At 41.7% G+C, this 13,340-nt stretch overlaps 1 protein-coding gene across 1 annotated transcript; it reads left to right on the top strand.

Moving 5' to 3' along the window:
• The first annotated feature begins 1,341 nt into the window (after positions 1-1,341).
• On the top strand, positions 1,342-10,385 carry CAV2 (caveolin 2). Its single transcript, XM_048051006.2, has 3 exons — positions 1,342-1,574; positions 1,663-1,850; positions 8,875-10,385. Exons 1-3 carry the CDS (start codon positions 1,428-1,430, stop codon positions 9,023-9,025), a joined length of 486 nt encoding a protein of 161 aa, XP_047906963.1. The 5' UTR covers positions 1,342-1,427; the 3' UTR covers positions 9,026-10,385.
• Positions 10,386-13,340: the final 2,955 nt, after the last annotated feature.

Here is a 13,340-nt window from a genome sequence, read left to right as displayed (position 1 = left end):
GGTTAAAAAAAAAATAATAATAATTGCTGGACAGGAGCATCCTGAGGAGTGGGTTTGAACCTCAACCCAGACAATTGGCCTTTTTGTTCATCCTACTCAAAAAAAAAGATGAATTGGGTGTGACGGTAGAAATGCAGCTCAGAAGTATGTCTCAAGTCATCACGTTGTTTCTTTGCTTGCATTTGAAGCTATTGTAAGCTGCTATTTGTGAGCCTTTATGGTTAATGAGCCTCAGCTACACTGTTGGATCTAAACCATTTACGTGACACCAGTATCACTAAACTTGTTAGCAAGGAAGAAAAAAGCATCAACATGAGCTACGCAGAGATGCAAAGCTTTTCTGCAGAAGTTATCCGGTCAAGAACAATGCAGTATGGTCCAGAGCATTGTATTAGGTGATTTCCTACCCAAAACTTGGACAGTTATTTTTATATCACTTTCCTGTGAGCTTCACTAAGCTTAAGGTTGTTCTTAATTTAACACATTGGTGAAAAGTAAAGAAAATTATTAGTGCCAGCTTCTTTCAAATTCAACAAGCCTGGAACATTGATCAGCAATATTACTTCTCTTTCTGGGAGAGATCATGGAAATTAGGAGACATCTCTTCTCAGAAAGAGCACTCAGGCATTGGGACGGGTTGCCCAGGGAGGTGGCGGTGTCACCGTCCCTGGGGGTATTCAAGGAAAGGCTGGACCTGGCGCTTAAGAGACATGGTTTAGTGGGTGACATTGGTAGTAGGGAGATGTTTGGACCAGATGATCTTGGAGGTCTTTTCCAACCTAAGTGATTCTATGGCTGTTGGATGCAGCAGTAATGGGCAACTGACGGTGCATCAGCTCTCAGCGCAGATCAGTGTTATCAGACTCCGCTAGCTGTCATTAGAGCCATTTACTCACTTTTATATCAAGCACTCTCAGGCTTAAACCACGTTCTCAAATAAAATAGAGGAAATAAATTGCACGGGCTGCAGCTAAAGCCCAGGGAGGACACGGTAACAGCTTGTACTGACGGATGGACAATTTTATTGCGGCAACCACCCGGCGGTTTGAGCAGGATCGGCCGGGCAGGGGAGCCGCGGAGGGCAGCGGCCTGACACCTTCGCTCCTCCTGCCTTCCCCCCGCGGCTGGCAGGAGGGCAGCAGATCCCAAAACCCGGCCGGGGCCGACCGAGACCCCCGTGAGGGCAGCGCGGGGCCTGCGCCCAAAGCGAAGCCCCGGCCCCCAGCAGCCGCCCGGTGCCGCCCGCCCCGCGGCAGGGGCGGCCTCAGCCCGGGGCGGCCTCAGCCCGGGGCCTCCTCCCCGGCCCGGGGCCTCGGAGCGGGGCTCGGCAGGGCGGGGCCCGGCGCTCCCGCTCCGCCCCAGCCCGCCGGAGCCGCGGCGGCCGGGGCCGGACAGGGTAGGGCCGGGCCGGGCCGGGCAGCAGCGCCATGGGGCTGGAGACGGAGAAGGCGGACACCCGCATCTTCATGGACGACGACAACTTCCCGCCGGGCGGCCCCGCGCTGTCCGAGGCGGAGAAGTACGCGGAGGACGAGCAGGACCGGGACCCCCACGGGCTCAACGCCCACCTGCAGGTGGGTCGGGGCGGGCTGGGGCTGGGGCTGGGGCGGGGGCAGGGAGCGGAGCGGGGGCAGCGGCTGACGGCGCCGCTTCTTCTTGCAGCTGGGCTTCGAGGACGTGATCGCCGAGCCCGAGCTGACCCACTCCTTCGACAAGGTCTGGATCTGCAGCCACGCTCTCTTCGAGCTCAGCAAGTACGTGCTCTACAAGCTCCTGAGCCTGCTGCTCGCCGTGCCGCTGGCCCTGGTGGCCGGGATCGTGTTCGCGGTGCTCAGCTGCCTGCACGTCTGGTGAGTGCGCCCCGCTCCGCCTCGGCAAACGGCGGCCAGGTCAACCCGCGCCGCCCGCTTTATATTGCAAGGGAGGGAAGTGAAAACGCTGCTTTCGCGGTGATTCCGCCCCACGCCTTTCTGTGTAAGCTCTTTGGGGCTGAGAGCCTGTTTCACCGTTTCTATAGCACCTCGGCTGGCTCTAGTTATAGTAATGGCCGCTTGTTTTTGTAAACCGGAGTACAGAAGTTGTTAAAACGTGTGGAGGATGAGGCAACAGGCACGAGCTGAAGCACAGAAAGTTTCAGCTGAATATGAGGGGGCACTTCTTTGCTGTGCCCCTTTGCACTGGGACAGGTTGCCCAGAAAAGTTGTGGAGTCTCCTCTGGAGATATTCAAACCCTCCTGGATGCCATCCTGTGCAACGTGCTCTAGGTGACCCTGCTCTGCAGAGGGGTTGGACTACATGATCTTCAGAGGTCCCTTCCAACCTCAGCCATTCTGTGATTCTGTGCTTTAAGTGAAAGACATGGGCAGAAGTATTACCTACACCTGACACCTTCTCAGTAAGGTTACCTCTTCCCTTTTCCTCACAGCTTGAAGAAAGGTTTTGAGGGCCCACCTTATGCTTTCTTTGCTACTGTCACAAAGTCTGCTGTCACTGCCTTATATCTGGTACATGGCCAGCTCTAGGTGCAGTACCCCAAATCACTTACAAAGCACAGAACCCATTCAGAGCTCAGGAAGGCTGATTCTGATCATGGCCCAGGTTCACAGGTGAATACAGTCGCTCTCCAAGCCAGTAAAGCTGGTGTACTTGAAACAGAAAATACTGGCAAAATACCAGAAGAGTATCTTGAACCCAGAAAGGATTGTGGAGAAGGAAGAAAGGCAGGGGAAAGAATGACATTGAGAAGAGAATTGAGAATCCATCAGGCCGCAGAGGAAGGGATGAATGTGGATTATCAATGTCACTCCTGCAGACTAGGATATTCCATATACATAGGTTTTGGCCAAAGTCTCGTTTGACTTGGGTAGTAGTGGAATCATGTTTTCCTTTGGTAAGGAAACAAAATACAATCCAGAAACTGGAAAACAGACTCAAAATAATATAAATACATTGGATGCATGAACCTCTGATTGCAATCTTTTGGTTGCAGATTTCCCTTTTCCAAAGTGGAATGGACATTTGGGTTGATGACGTTGTTATAAGCCACTTCAAAAACTGATTAACTCAAATTTTGGAGCATGGAGAGTTTGTATAATATCCAGAGGAGTTGTGATCTAATTTAAAGCCACCCACCTGCTACTTCTCTGGTCCTCACACCATTATGGACATCGTATAGTGTGCCCAGACTTTTAGATCTGCCTTTGGTCACTGTGCTGTACTGTACCATGACTGCAAAAGGGTATGGTAGGCAAACAGAATTAAGTAGTGGAGTATCTATGGAATAATTCACTGATACACAATTTATTAAGACTAATAAGTTTTTGTGCTTCCGAATGATCTTGTATCTGTATGTCACAGCCTGGATACACAGACATGAGTCTCACTGAACCAGGACTCAGAGGTCTATTTCTATTTATGCAAGTAGTCCCTAGTGACTCTGTCAGGAACTATGGATTCCCAGAGCATCTGAAATAGAACTGACTGAATGTGGCACTCAATTTTGAAAAGTTGCCCTTGACTTTCTGTGACCACATCTGTTTCCCCACTAACTAATTTTCTTTCCCAGATTCATTGTCAATATGGAGGTGATCTTTCATTTTGATCTTCCTTGCAACTGAATGAGTGTGAAAAAAAATTGCATAGGTCAGGAATGCTATCTGTACCCCCTTGGATCCCACCCAATGCTACAATCCAAAGCCAACACAGTCTAGTCTTCCCACAGACACAACCTGGGTTTGTTCCAACACAAAGGTTGAACACACTGAGCCTATGTTAACTTTTTCTGCAGCTCCCAGCATTCCAGCTATCTTGGGATTAAGGATTTAAAAGTCTCTACATTTGGGAGGGTAGTTCAGGAGCAACAGGTATCAGAGGTATTAAAGGGTCGGGCCATAGGGACCCTAAATACATGGTATTGGCTTCCACATAATCCCAATGGGTCTGGAAAAATAGTAACTCCTTGTTTTATGGGTGAGGGGAAGGGAATTTTGTTGTAAATCTGTCTTCAGCTGTTGAAACGTCATGGGAAAGCTTTGAGCACACCCTTCCACATGGCTGCCTGCAGGAGGGCTTATCAGAGTCTCTGTGCCTCCCTCTGTGCATCCTAACCATTGAGATGATGACGTTGATCAGTTGCAGGGAAACCTTTCCCCAAGGATAAATATGAAACTGCTTCAGTAACAAAAGTCCACAAAAGTCTGACAGCACTCCTCATGCATCAAGGACACTTCATGAGTTGCACCCCCATATCTGATAGTAAATGTTGTCTTTCATCAGCAAAAAGAGCTCTAAAAAAGGAAGCAAGCACATGAGACATCACAGAAAGCAGAAAGAAAACCAAGGAAGAAATATGTAATAATACACCGCAATTTTCATTGTGACCTATAAAAAATGAGCATACTATGGTTCTGTTCTCAAACTGGCTACTTGAGCTGGATTCCATATATACACTGCCTGGTAAACGATAGTAATGGGTCAAAACTGCAATAGGTAGCAGGTTGGTAACCTACGTACAAGCTAATTCAAGGAAGGCTACTTCTCTGCATTGCTTTTCTTTTACTGATGGCTGTCATTCTTGGCATAGACTATACATTCAGAAGTTGTCAGACCAACTTTTAACATCTTTCTGTGAATGTCTGAGCAAACTTTTAAATACAGCCTTAGTCAGAAGCTGTTAAGGTTACTGATTTTTGAATATAAACAGGACACCTCCGGTTTTCCTGGCAGCCCTTTCAAAGTCATGATCTTTAAGATAGATCAGGGACTAATTCTCGTTCCTAGCCACAAATTTGCAACCTCTTGAAGATTAGCACTTGAACTTCACATACATTTTTTTGTAGTCTTGTTTCAATAGTGTTCTCATATTTATTTATACTGAGAATCAGTGCATCATTTGAGAATCCATAACCTAAGTCTTGGGTCTGAGATGGGCTTTAAAGCATAAGGACTCACTTAGCTTTGTACTCTTGTCATCTGCTAGAGTAGTAGATATTCACAGCTCCTCTTAGCTTGAGCTTCCATTCACAGTGCCAGGGGCATACACACAGAAAAGTAGATAAGGGCATGCACCATCTCTTACCTCATTCTCTATAGGTCCCACTTGTATCACTTTTACTGTCATATTCAACCCTGAATTCATCCCTACTTGCCTGTCTGAAATCAAAAGAAGCTACAGTTCAGCTGTGCCACGAAGGTGGCCTTATGGTCTGGTGTTGTCCTGCTGTATACCCATGTCTTCTGAAAAGGAAGTAGGCAGATGTTGTCTTGCTTCCTTTTTAGTTTTATCTTTACCAGTCTGCCTAGGTCCTGGGATGTACAATGCACTCGTAAGTAGCCCAAGGGTTAATAGGACTCTACAAGAAGCTCTGAAACTGCTAGTCAATACTTAGGAGTCTGTTCACAATACTTGCTTATATCGTAGTGCCATGCAAGGCTTTTAATTCAAAATCATGATGTAGTGCACACACAAACCTGGGGAGCTGGGTAATTTAACCACTGGATGATATAGTATTTGAAAAATAGTATTAAGACATGTCTGGGATTCCATTTTGAAAGACATCACAGGAGAAGATGTGATTCTTCACTTTAAAGCAAGAATTTGAATTAATAGTGAATGACTACTCCAAACACATTACCCAGCTCTATGAAAAGTTGAACTGCCTCCTGAGAAATTGAAAATACCCTTATAAATGAGAATTAAGTTGTTCTTTGCCATTTTGAAGAGGTACTTGGTTCTTGACAATGTTTCATTAGGGAGTAGCAGGAAAAAAAAATAAAATGAGCAAAAGTGAGAAAGGATGATGGGTATAATATCGTAGATGTCATTCCTTGAACCGAAAGAAAAGAAAAAAAAAAGAATAGGGTGGAACAAGGAGGATGATCTGCTCGTTTCAGGTCAACAGCTCCCAAAAGAGGTGACTCCTACTTAGTGAAAGGATGGGTATTTTAAAATATATATACATAGCACAATTCAATGACAGGTCATACAGGTAGTTGAAATACCTAGGCTATGCTTCAGCTTAGATATCAAATCAGATATATATCAGCAGAATATATATCAATATCAGCAGAAGTTTGTTTTTCTTTCCAGTGCTTTACCATGTGGTTATACTAGTAGTACCAAAATTGCAGTAAATGTCAATATCCTTAGGATATACCAACTTTACTTCCACTGGTAGACATTACTCAAGTAGTTACTGTGTCTGTGAGTAGAAGTGTACACAAGAGTAAATCTACAACATTGTAAGTAAAGGCTGTATATGTTAATGCTTATATGATAGGTCACAAAAAAAAGCCTCTAATGGCACTTGGTTATTTATTTTTAAATTGTGCTTGGTCACTCCATGGAACAACATACATACTTACATACATAGATACATATATAGGCATGTATGAATATTACAAAAGTTAGAAAATACTAAGTAGACTGACTTTTATTTAGAAATTGAAAGCTTCATACATTAATTAGTTTTGTTTGCCAGCATGTTTCACATATCCTCCTATGGAGATAGCCTATGGTGTTTTTTGCATGCATTTACCATAAAATTGGATAATAAGTATAAAAAGATTACAGAACATTATCAAAACGTTCATATTTATCGTGTTTAACATTATTGAAAAATTTTGATATCTAGTGCTACATAGATGATCTCTATAGTAGTTACGGGTAGTATGATCACTGCTTTTCCAGCCTTTCCTAATGAACTTCTCATGCGTCACTGCATCCTTCTGTGAAACTTTTGCATAATGTGGTATTTGGTTAGTTTGTGGTTCGTGTGATCCAGTTTATGGAGGATCCAATAGAAACGTAAACTTTTCTGCTTCCCTGCAAATGAGTTAGATTTAAAAAAAAAAGATGCAGGCCAAATTAAATTTAGATGGCAGCAGAGAAGCCGCAGCCTTTGCAAACTAAACCGAAATGGGAAAGGGGTGAAGTCAACAAAAGCTGAGTAGTCATTTCTGGTGTTTTCTCCATGTTGCTTGGAGAAATACCAATTTTTTTCCCTTTCCATTAGTGATGCTTATGAGCTGTGTGCTAACAAGTGAAGCCCTGATTTTATATTCTATAAATTATCTATCCTATATACACTGATACTATACATGATTATAAAACGGTTTACAGGGTTCAGTATAAAACTATGGGTACAGTATTCCAGTAACTCTCACAGTTCTATATAATGTGTATACTACTAGCTGTTTCAGCAGAGACAAAGAAAAAGAGGGTTTTAGAAAAACTATTCTTGTTATAATCCATCCGGGTTAGTTTAGAGTGCAGCACAGACATACTAGTATATGGCTTGCACTGTTGTTAAAAGCTGAGAATCCAGTTAGATAAACATTGAAAATATATTTTTTAATTCTGACACTTTAGGTAAAAACTTTAACTTTTTAAAAACGTACCTTTTTTGTTTGTTTGTTTTCTACACTGTTATTCTGAACAGTACTCACTGGAAATACACAATACATATTTTTCAGACCTGTGATAAAATTAAATACTTCGTCTAATATTTCTTTCATCCCATCCAAAGTCAATGACAGTTCTGCACCAGAATTATGTGGAAGCAAGACTGGGGTCTTAAATTTTGAATGCAACAGTGAACTAGAAGAGTTTATTGTCTTTATCGAAAGAATCTATATCTTCTTCTACCTAACGTAGGAAATACATGTTACATATAGCATGGAGATTTTTGAGAACCTTGTTCTAGTACCACTTCGGTATTACATAAATTATTTATACATTGGATTTGTCTGTACCCATCAAGCTTAGTGAAATGACTAAGGGTTTTGGCCAGTAAGTGATTAAAAAAGGAGAATAACTTACACTAGCATGGTCGTGTATCTCGCATCTGCTGGCCCTGGTGAGCCAGCCATGTGTGCACGCCTGGCTTGCCTCTGGTGTTAGTCTGCTTAGCTCGAGGCACCGCTCATGGCATTGCCTTGGAGTTGGGGCATATGGAGAGCATACACACGTAATTACTACTGCTCAGAAGAGTGGAAGCACACAACGTTCAAGTATGCACCCTGAGTGGAAAAAAGGAAAGAAAAAAAAATAGAGAGAGATCTTTTCCCTGATCAGGAGTTTTGACCTCATTCTACCTTAGTTTCTCACCCATAAGTGAAAAGCTTCATGATATCAACAAGATCCCATATATATGAAGTTTGGCACGTCTCCTACTATGGCAGTTAAATGTAGCTGAACATCACTTTACTGATTCTGTTTATTGGAGCAGCTTCTAACAGTGATGGTAGAATGATGGTAGAATGAATGGTAGATAGAATGATGGTATGTGTGAGAGAGAGACAGAGAAAAGAAACGCCGGAAGAAACATCAGGCAAGGGACAAAAGAATGCGCCAAACAGATCATAAAGAACACTGTTCCCAGTCAATCAAACTGGGGAGTGTGTGGTTTCTGTCAAGCCTCCAGGACCCACACTCCCGACTCCTTAAAGGACATCCCTGTCCTTCACCCGCAGCGGGATGGCAGCGAGGTTGCAGCCCGGTACATACACCATCCCTTCCAGCAGCAGGAAGAGACAGCAAAAGTTGACCCCTGTGAAAGGCATGTCCAAAAATTAGCTCAGTGTTGCCATTTAAGAAGCAGAGACATGATGAGGACTAGCAAGCTGTTGCACACAAACGAGCCCAGCCAGAGGAGCACATATGTCGTGGTGCTTATGCATGGGTAGGCGTGAGGCTGTGAGAGAGCAAAATCTACACAGAATGAGTGCGAGAGTCTAAGATAACATTGCTTAGGGATTTAGAGTCATAAAATCACCTTCCTTTTCCATAAGATCTCACACTTGAGTTTTGTTATCTCGATTTCCCCATGCTGTATCGGCAGTAATCTTACAAATCTACAATTTGTTCTTTTACAGGGTTGTGGTGCCGTTTGTGAGAACCTGTCTCATGGTCTTGCCTTCAGTGCAAACCATATGGAAGAGCCTGACGGATGTTTTCATTGAACCTTTCTTTCATAGCGTGGGCCGATGCTTTGCCATGGTTAATATACGCCTAGATCAAGAGTAAACATCGGGGATGCAACGCTGCTGTAATTGTAGATGGTGTTATACCTCTTCGCTAATGTAACATGCAAGCACTTACCATTCATTCCAAACTGTTAAGATGACAATGGCTGGTTTAAGTGGGAACATGCTATTACTCTAAAACTCATTTATTTTCAGGGAATCGATTTAAGACTAAGTAGGCAGTTTTCATATCTCACTATTTTAACAGCAGAATAAATGTGGAATAAGTTGGCAACACTTTATTTTAATGGTACGTTGATTGCTAGATTACAGGAGAATTCTCTTGGAGGTTTAATTGCCACCACAGTGATAATGATTGGCGCTATTACTATAAATTTGTAAATTAGTAGGCTGGGATACTTCAGGTGAAAATGGTCCCAAGGGTTTCACATTGACTTTACTGCGATTCCAACAGGGAACATTTTTGGCCCTCACTACGCAGAATGATATACTCAGTCCTTTATTATCCACAGTTAAAATGAATGTGACTAATTGCATAAGCATTCAGAGAAATTAACTGTTGTGTAATTATCCTGTACTGGGGAAAAAGATCCCTGTAAGTTTATCCCTTAAAATAAGGTGTTACCTAATGATTTGGAACATCAACTAATATGTATATTTTATTTAATGAGAAGTTAACTTTGCTGTATATTTTGTACCTTTGTAAATGGCACTTGATCAGCTTTCTTTTAACTATTATTTCTATGGTATTTGAACTCTAACAAACTTATTAGGCAGCCAGAGTAAGACACTGCAAAAATGACTTTAGATAACTAAAATTTCAATTTATAAATTATGCAGATTTTTAAGTGTTGCTGTGCAATTCTAGTATATCCATTATACATAGTTGTGTGTAAAAGAAAAGATTACAAGTTTTTTCATACATGACTATGCAAAAGAGTTGGAAATATCTGTTTATGAGAAATGTTTTTTATTAAAAATGGGCTGTAGTAAATGCAACCCTGCCTATTTCTGTGTATTATCTGCCTGAACATTGTGATATTTTAAATGATAGACACTATGCTGGCACTTTAACTAGGTGGCAAGCTGTTAAACATGTCAAGTAAGTGTAATTGGTATCCTTGTTTAATTCTCCTTATCTATTGACATGACTTCCCATGTTGCTTATTTACTAAAGTCTAACCCATAAAAAAAGCCTTTCTTCGGTCTGCACCTAATAGGGCTTGTAAACAAGAGTAACGGAACAGATGCAGAGATACATTAAAATTACATTAGCCTAGGGTTTATGCTGCTGTTTTCCGGCAATTGCAAAATGTTTGTATGATTTAGAATTTTATTTTCTAAAATAGCATCACAGATTTCTTGTCAAACAAGACAAATAATAAAATAATAAAACATCAGCTTTTTCCTATTTTCAGCTTCATTTTTTCATTTTTTTTCAACTTTTTAAAAAGCTCTTAAAATGCTGAACAGCTTAGAATACTATGCAGTTCTTCCAAAATGTGACATAGGGAAAAGAAGTGTATGAGTGTCGACACAGTTCCACTATTGTCAACTGTATTTAACTTATTTATATCAGAAAATGATGTATCTCTTTGTGTCAAATTAAGCCCAGACAGAATGTTTCTCTGATGCAGGTCTCTCGATGCTGAATTTTGGCTATATTCAAAAAATGCTTAGTTCTTTTTAAGGGCACATGCCTTATTTACAAGTGAACTGCAGAATTTTCTTTTTCTTGCTTATTGGCCTACAGAAGCTAACTAACGATGCATATTTTTGTACATTAAGAACATCTTTGTACATTAAAAACATCTTTTCCATTTGTCATAGAGAGGGATTCATATGGCTTTCAAAAACTGGATCTTAATGACTGGTGCCCACTGAAACTTCTCTGGAGTTCCATCTTCTGCAAGAAGTTAGCTTTCTTTTCAGATGTGCTCTTCAAAAGATCTTTCTTTTGTTAAAAACAGAAACACATCTTTTGGAAATAAAAATTAATCAGGCCAGGCTTGAATTCTTTTGATATTTTTTTTTCTTTTACAAAGTCCAACGATGTTTACAAAGATATTTTTTCACAAAAAATATCCCCATGATGAATTAATTTAAAAAAAAAATAAAAATCAATCAGCACTGGTTCCTGTGACTAAAAGGAGTCCTTTAAAATCTTGAGATCTGAGAGAACTCAGGTGTGAATCCAACCTTGAGACTAGGGCCATTCCCTAGAGAAAAATGTAGCAATTTAGGTCATGTACTACTGGGTGTATGCATTTTTCAGTAGCTTACTGAAGTCAGCTGCCTCTAGCTACCACAGAGAATAAAGTAGAATGATTTCTTACTCCTTGTGTTTTGGGCCTTTCTGTTTGTCATTAATTGGTTCTTTTCACAGTTTCTCTAGCTGTTACTGCTAGGTGTGAATCAGCCCCAGGCAGCTCTGGACTCCAGCACTCCCTGGATTCCATGGATTTGTCACTTCTGACACACTTCACCCAGCTCTTCCACAGCTGATACTGCCCATGGTTTACAGCACTGGTGGACAGCAGGGAGTGAATGGGCGCTGGCTCTCAATTATGTTCTCAAGTGCAGGGATCGGTTCCTTAAGTTCATTTCTAATTCTTTTGAAATGTGAACAAATGATACCAACTGATATCTTAACAACAACTTACAAATAAGAATTTAGGCAAATAGGAGAGTCCAGAAACTTAGTCTCATTGTCTATTACAAATCTAGGAAAATTTGCACCTGATTCAGGCCAGCTACTTTGGACTTTGTGTCCTCTTCCCCTCTGTGGAATGGGGAAAATGTTGTTGCTCTTAGCGAAGGTAAACTTTCCATCATCATGGTAGAGTTGTCAGGGTAAGTAAATAAAAAAATGTGAGATGTTCCAATTCCAACCTGCCTTTTGTTACTGTAGACTTCAGATTCATAATCATGAACTGGAGATTCAGTTCTGCCATGCAAAATGCTTCAGTATTGTGTTTTTCATGGAAGTCACAACTAGCATGCAGACATAACCCCAGATTTGGACCTTTTTTCTTTTAACTCACAACAAAATTTAGCCCACATTCTCATGAGAACTATAAAATCCTTCTATTCTGACTGTAGGACTTCTATATTTATGTCCTATTTTTCTCCACCCTACTTGTTCACCACATAAATTGGCACAAATTCTTAATAGGAACTTTGACGTGTTAGTAAACAAGGAGCCCTTTCCCTCCTACCCAGTAAGGTCACTCAGGCACAGACTGACTGAAATATTCAGAGCATCCCTGCAGCTCTGGGACCTCAGACCACACACTTACATTCAGTGGAAGCCAAAGAATGGTAAGCCCATTATTTTTACAGGGTGTGATCTTTTCCCCCACCTGCAGAGATAAAACTGCCGCTGTTAAGCTGTACTAACTCTCTTTTAAAAATACATGGAAAAAACATGTGTGTTTTTATTTTTTTAATAAAAAGAAAATGCAAACGGAACACGATCAAACTCAGTTGCCTGTTAGTACACTGTGTTCGTGGAGCTCAAGACCTCCAGTGAGCACATTGAACCAGCAGTTCCACATTAAAAACTGAGGTGCTTTCTTCATGCAGGGATTCACAACTGAGGGGTGAATTAATAAGGCTAATTTTAGCCTGGTGACACCAATCTTCCACAGCTTATTTCAACAAAAAGAAAATGTCTTCTGTAGAGGCAATTCAGAGGAGCTAAGAGAGGTTCCTGCTCTGAACCATCCTCCAGAGAAGACTTTCTACTGATTAATTCAAAATGTTTGGTTTGGCTTAGGTCCTTTCCTCTGCTACATAAAAAACTGTATTTCCTCCAAAAAGTTTGCAGGACATGGAAGCAACTAAAGCTTCATCTTAGTAGTAGGGCAGGCTCTTCTCTGCACATCTGTCTCCTGACTTGAGGCTGGGGTGTTCCACCTGGGTTAAGCATTCAGTTTTGTCTGTTTGGGTTCCCCCTCCAACTGTAAGTGGGGAAAGAAGGGCTCCTTCAGAAGGCATTTAATCAGATCCTACTTTAGACTCGTAGATGGAATAAAATGTAGGGATCCATGCTTCTTTTCCAAGCTTTTGAGGAAAAATTGTTTATTTTTCCATCTGCCTCAGTTCAATTTCAGCTACTTTATCTCCCTACGTACCTACCTCACCTTTATTTTTACATTACACTCTCACAACTCTCACACTGCTACAACTAGAAGCTGGCATTGCCCATGAAACTTTTACATGGCTAAGCTCTGACAAAAAATCACGTAAGCCAAGGGAGTGTTTGAGTGCCACGAGTGAGATGCACTCCAGTCAATATTATGCTAGAACTGGCGGAATGGCACAGAGTGGTGTTGACACCAACCAGTATTCAT

The sequence above is a fragment of the Anser cygnoides genome, chromosome 1 (assembly GCF_040182565.1).
Source record: "Anser cygnoides isolate HZ-2024a breed goose chromosome 1, Taihu_goose_T2T_genome, whole genome shotgun sequence".
Classification (NCBI taxonomy): Eukaryota; Metazoa; Chordata; class Aves; order Anseriformes; family Anatidae; genus Anser; species Anser cygnoides.
The sequence above is the reverse complement of the archived record's forward strand: the minus strand, read 5'-3'. Positions and strand labels throughout refer to the sequence as shown.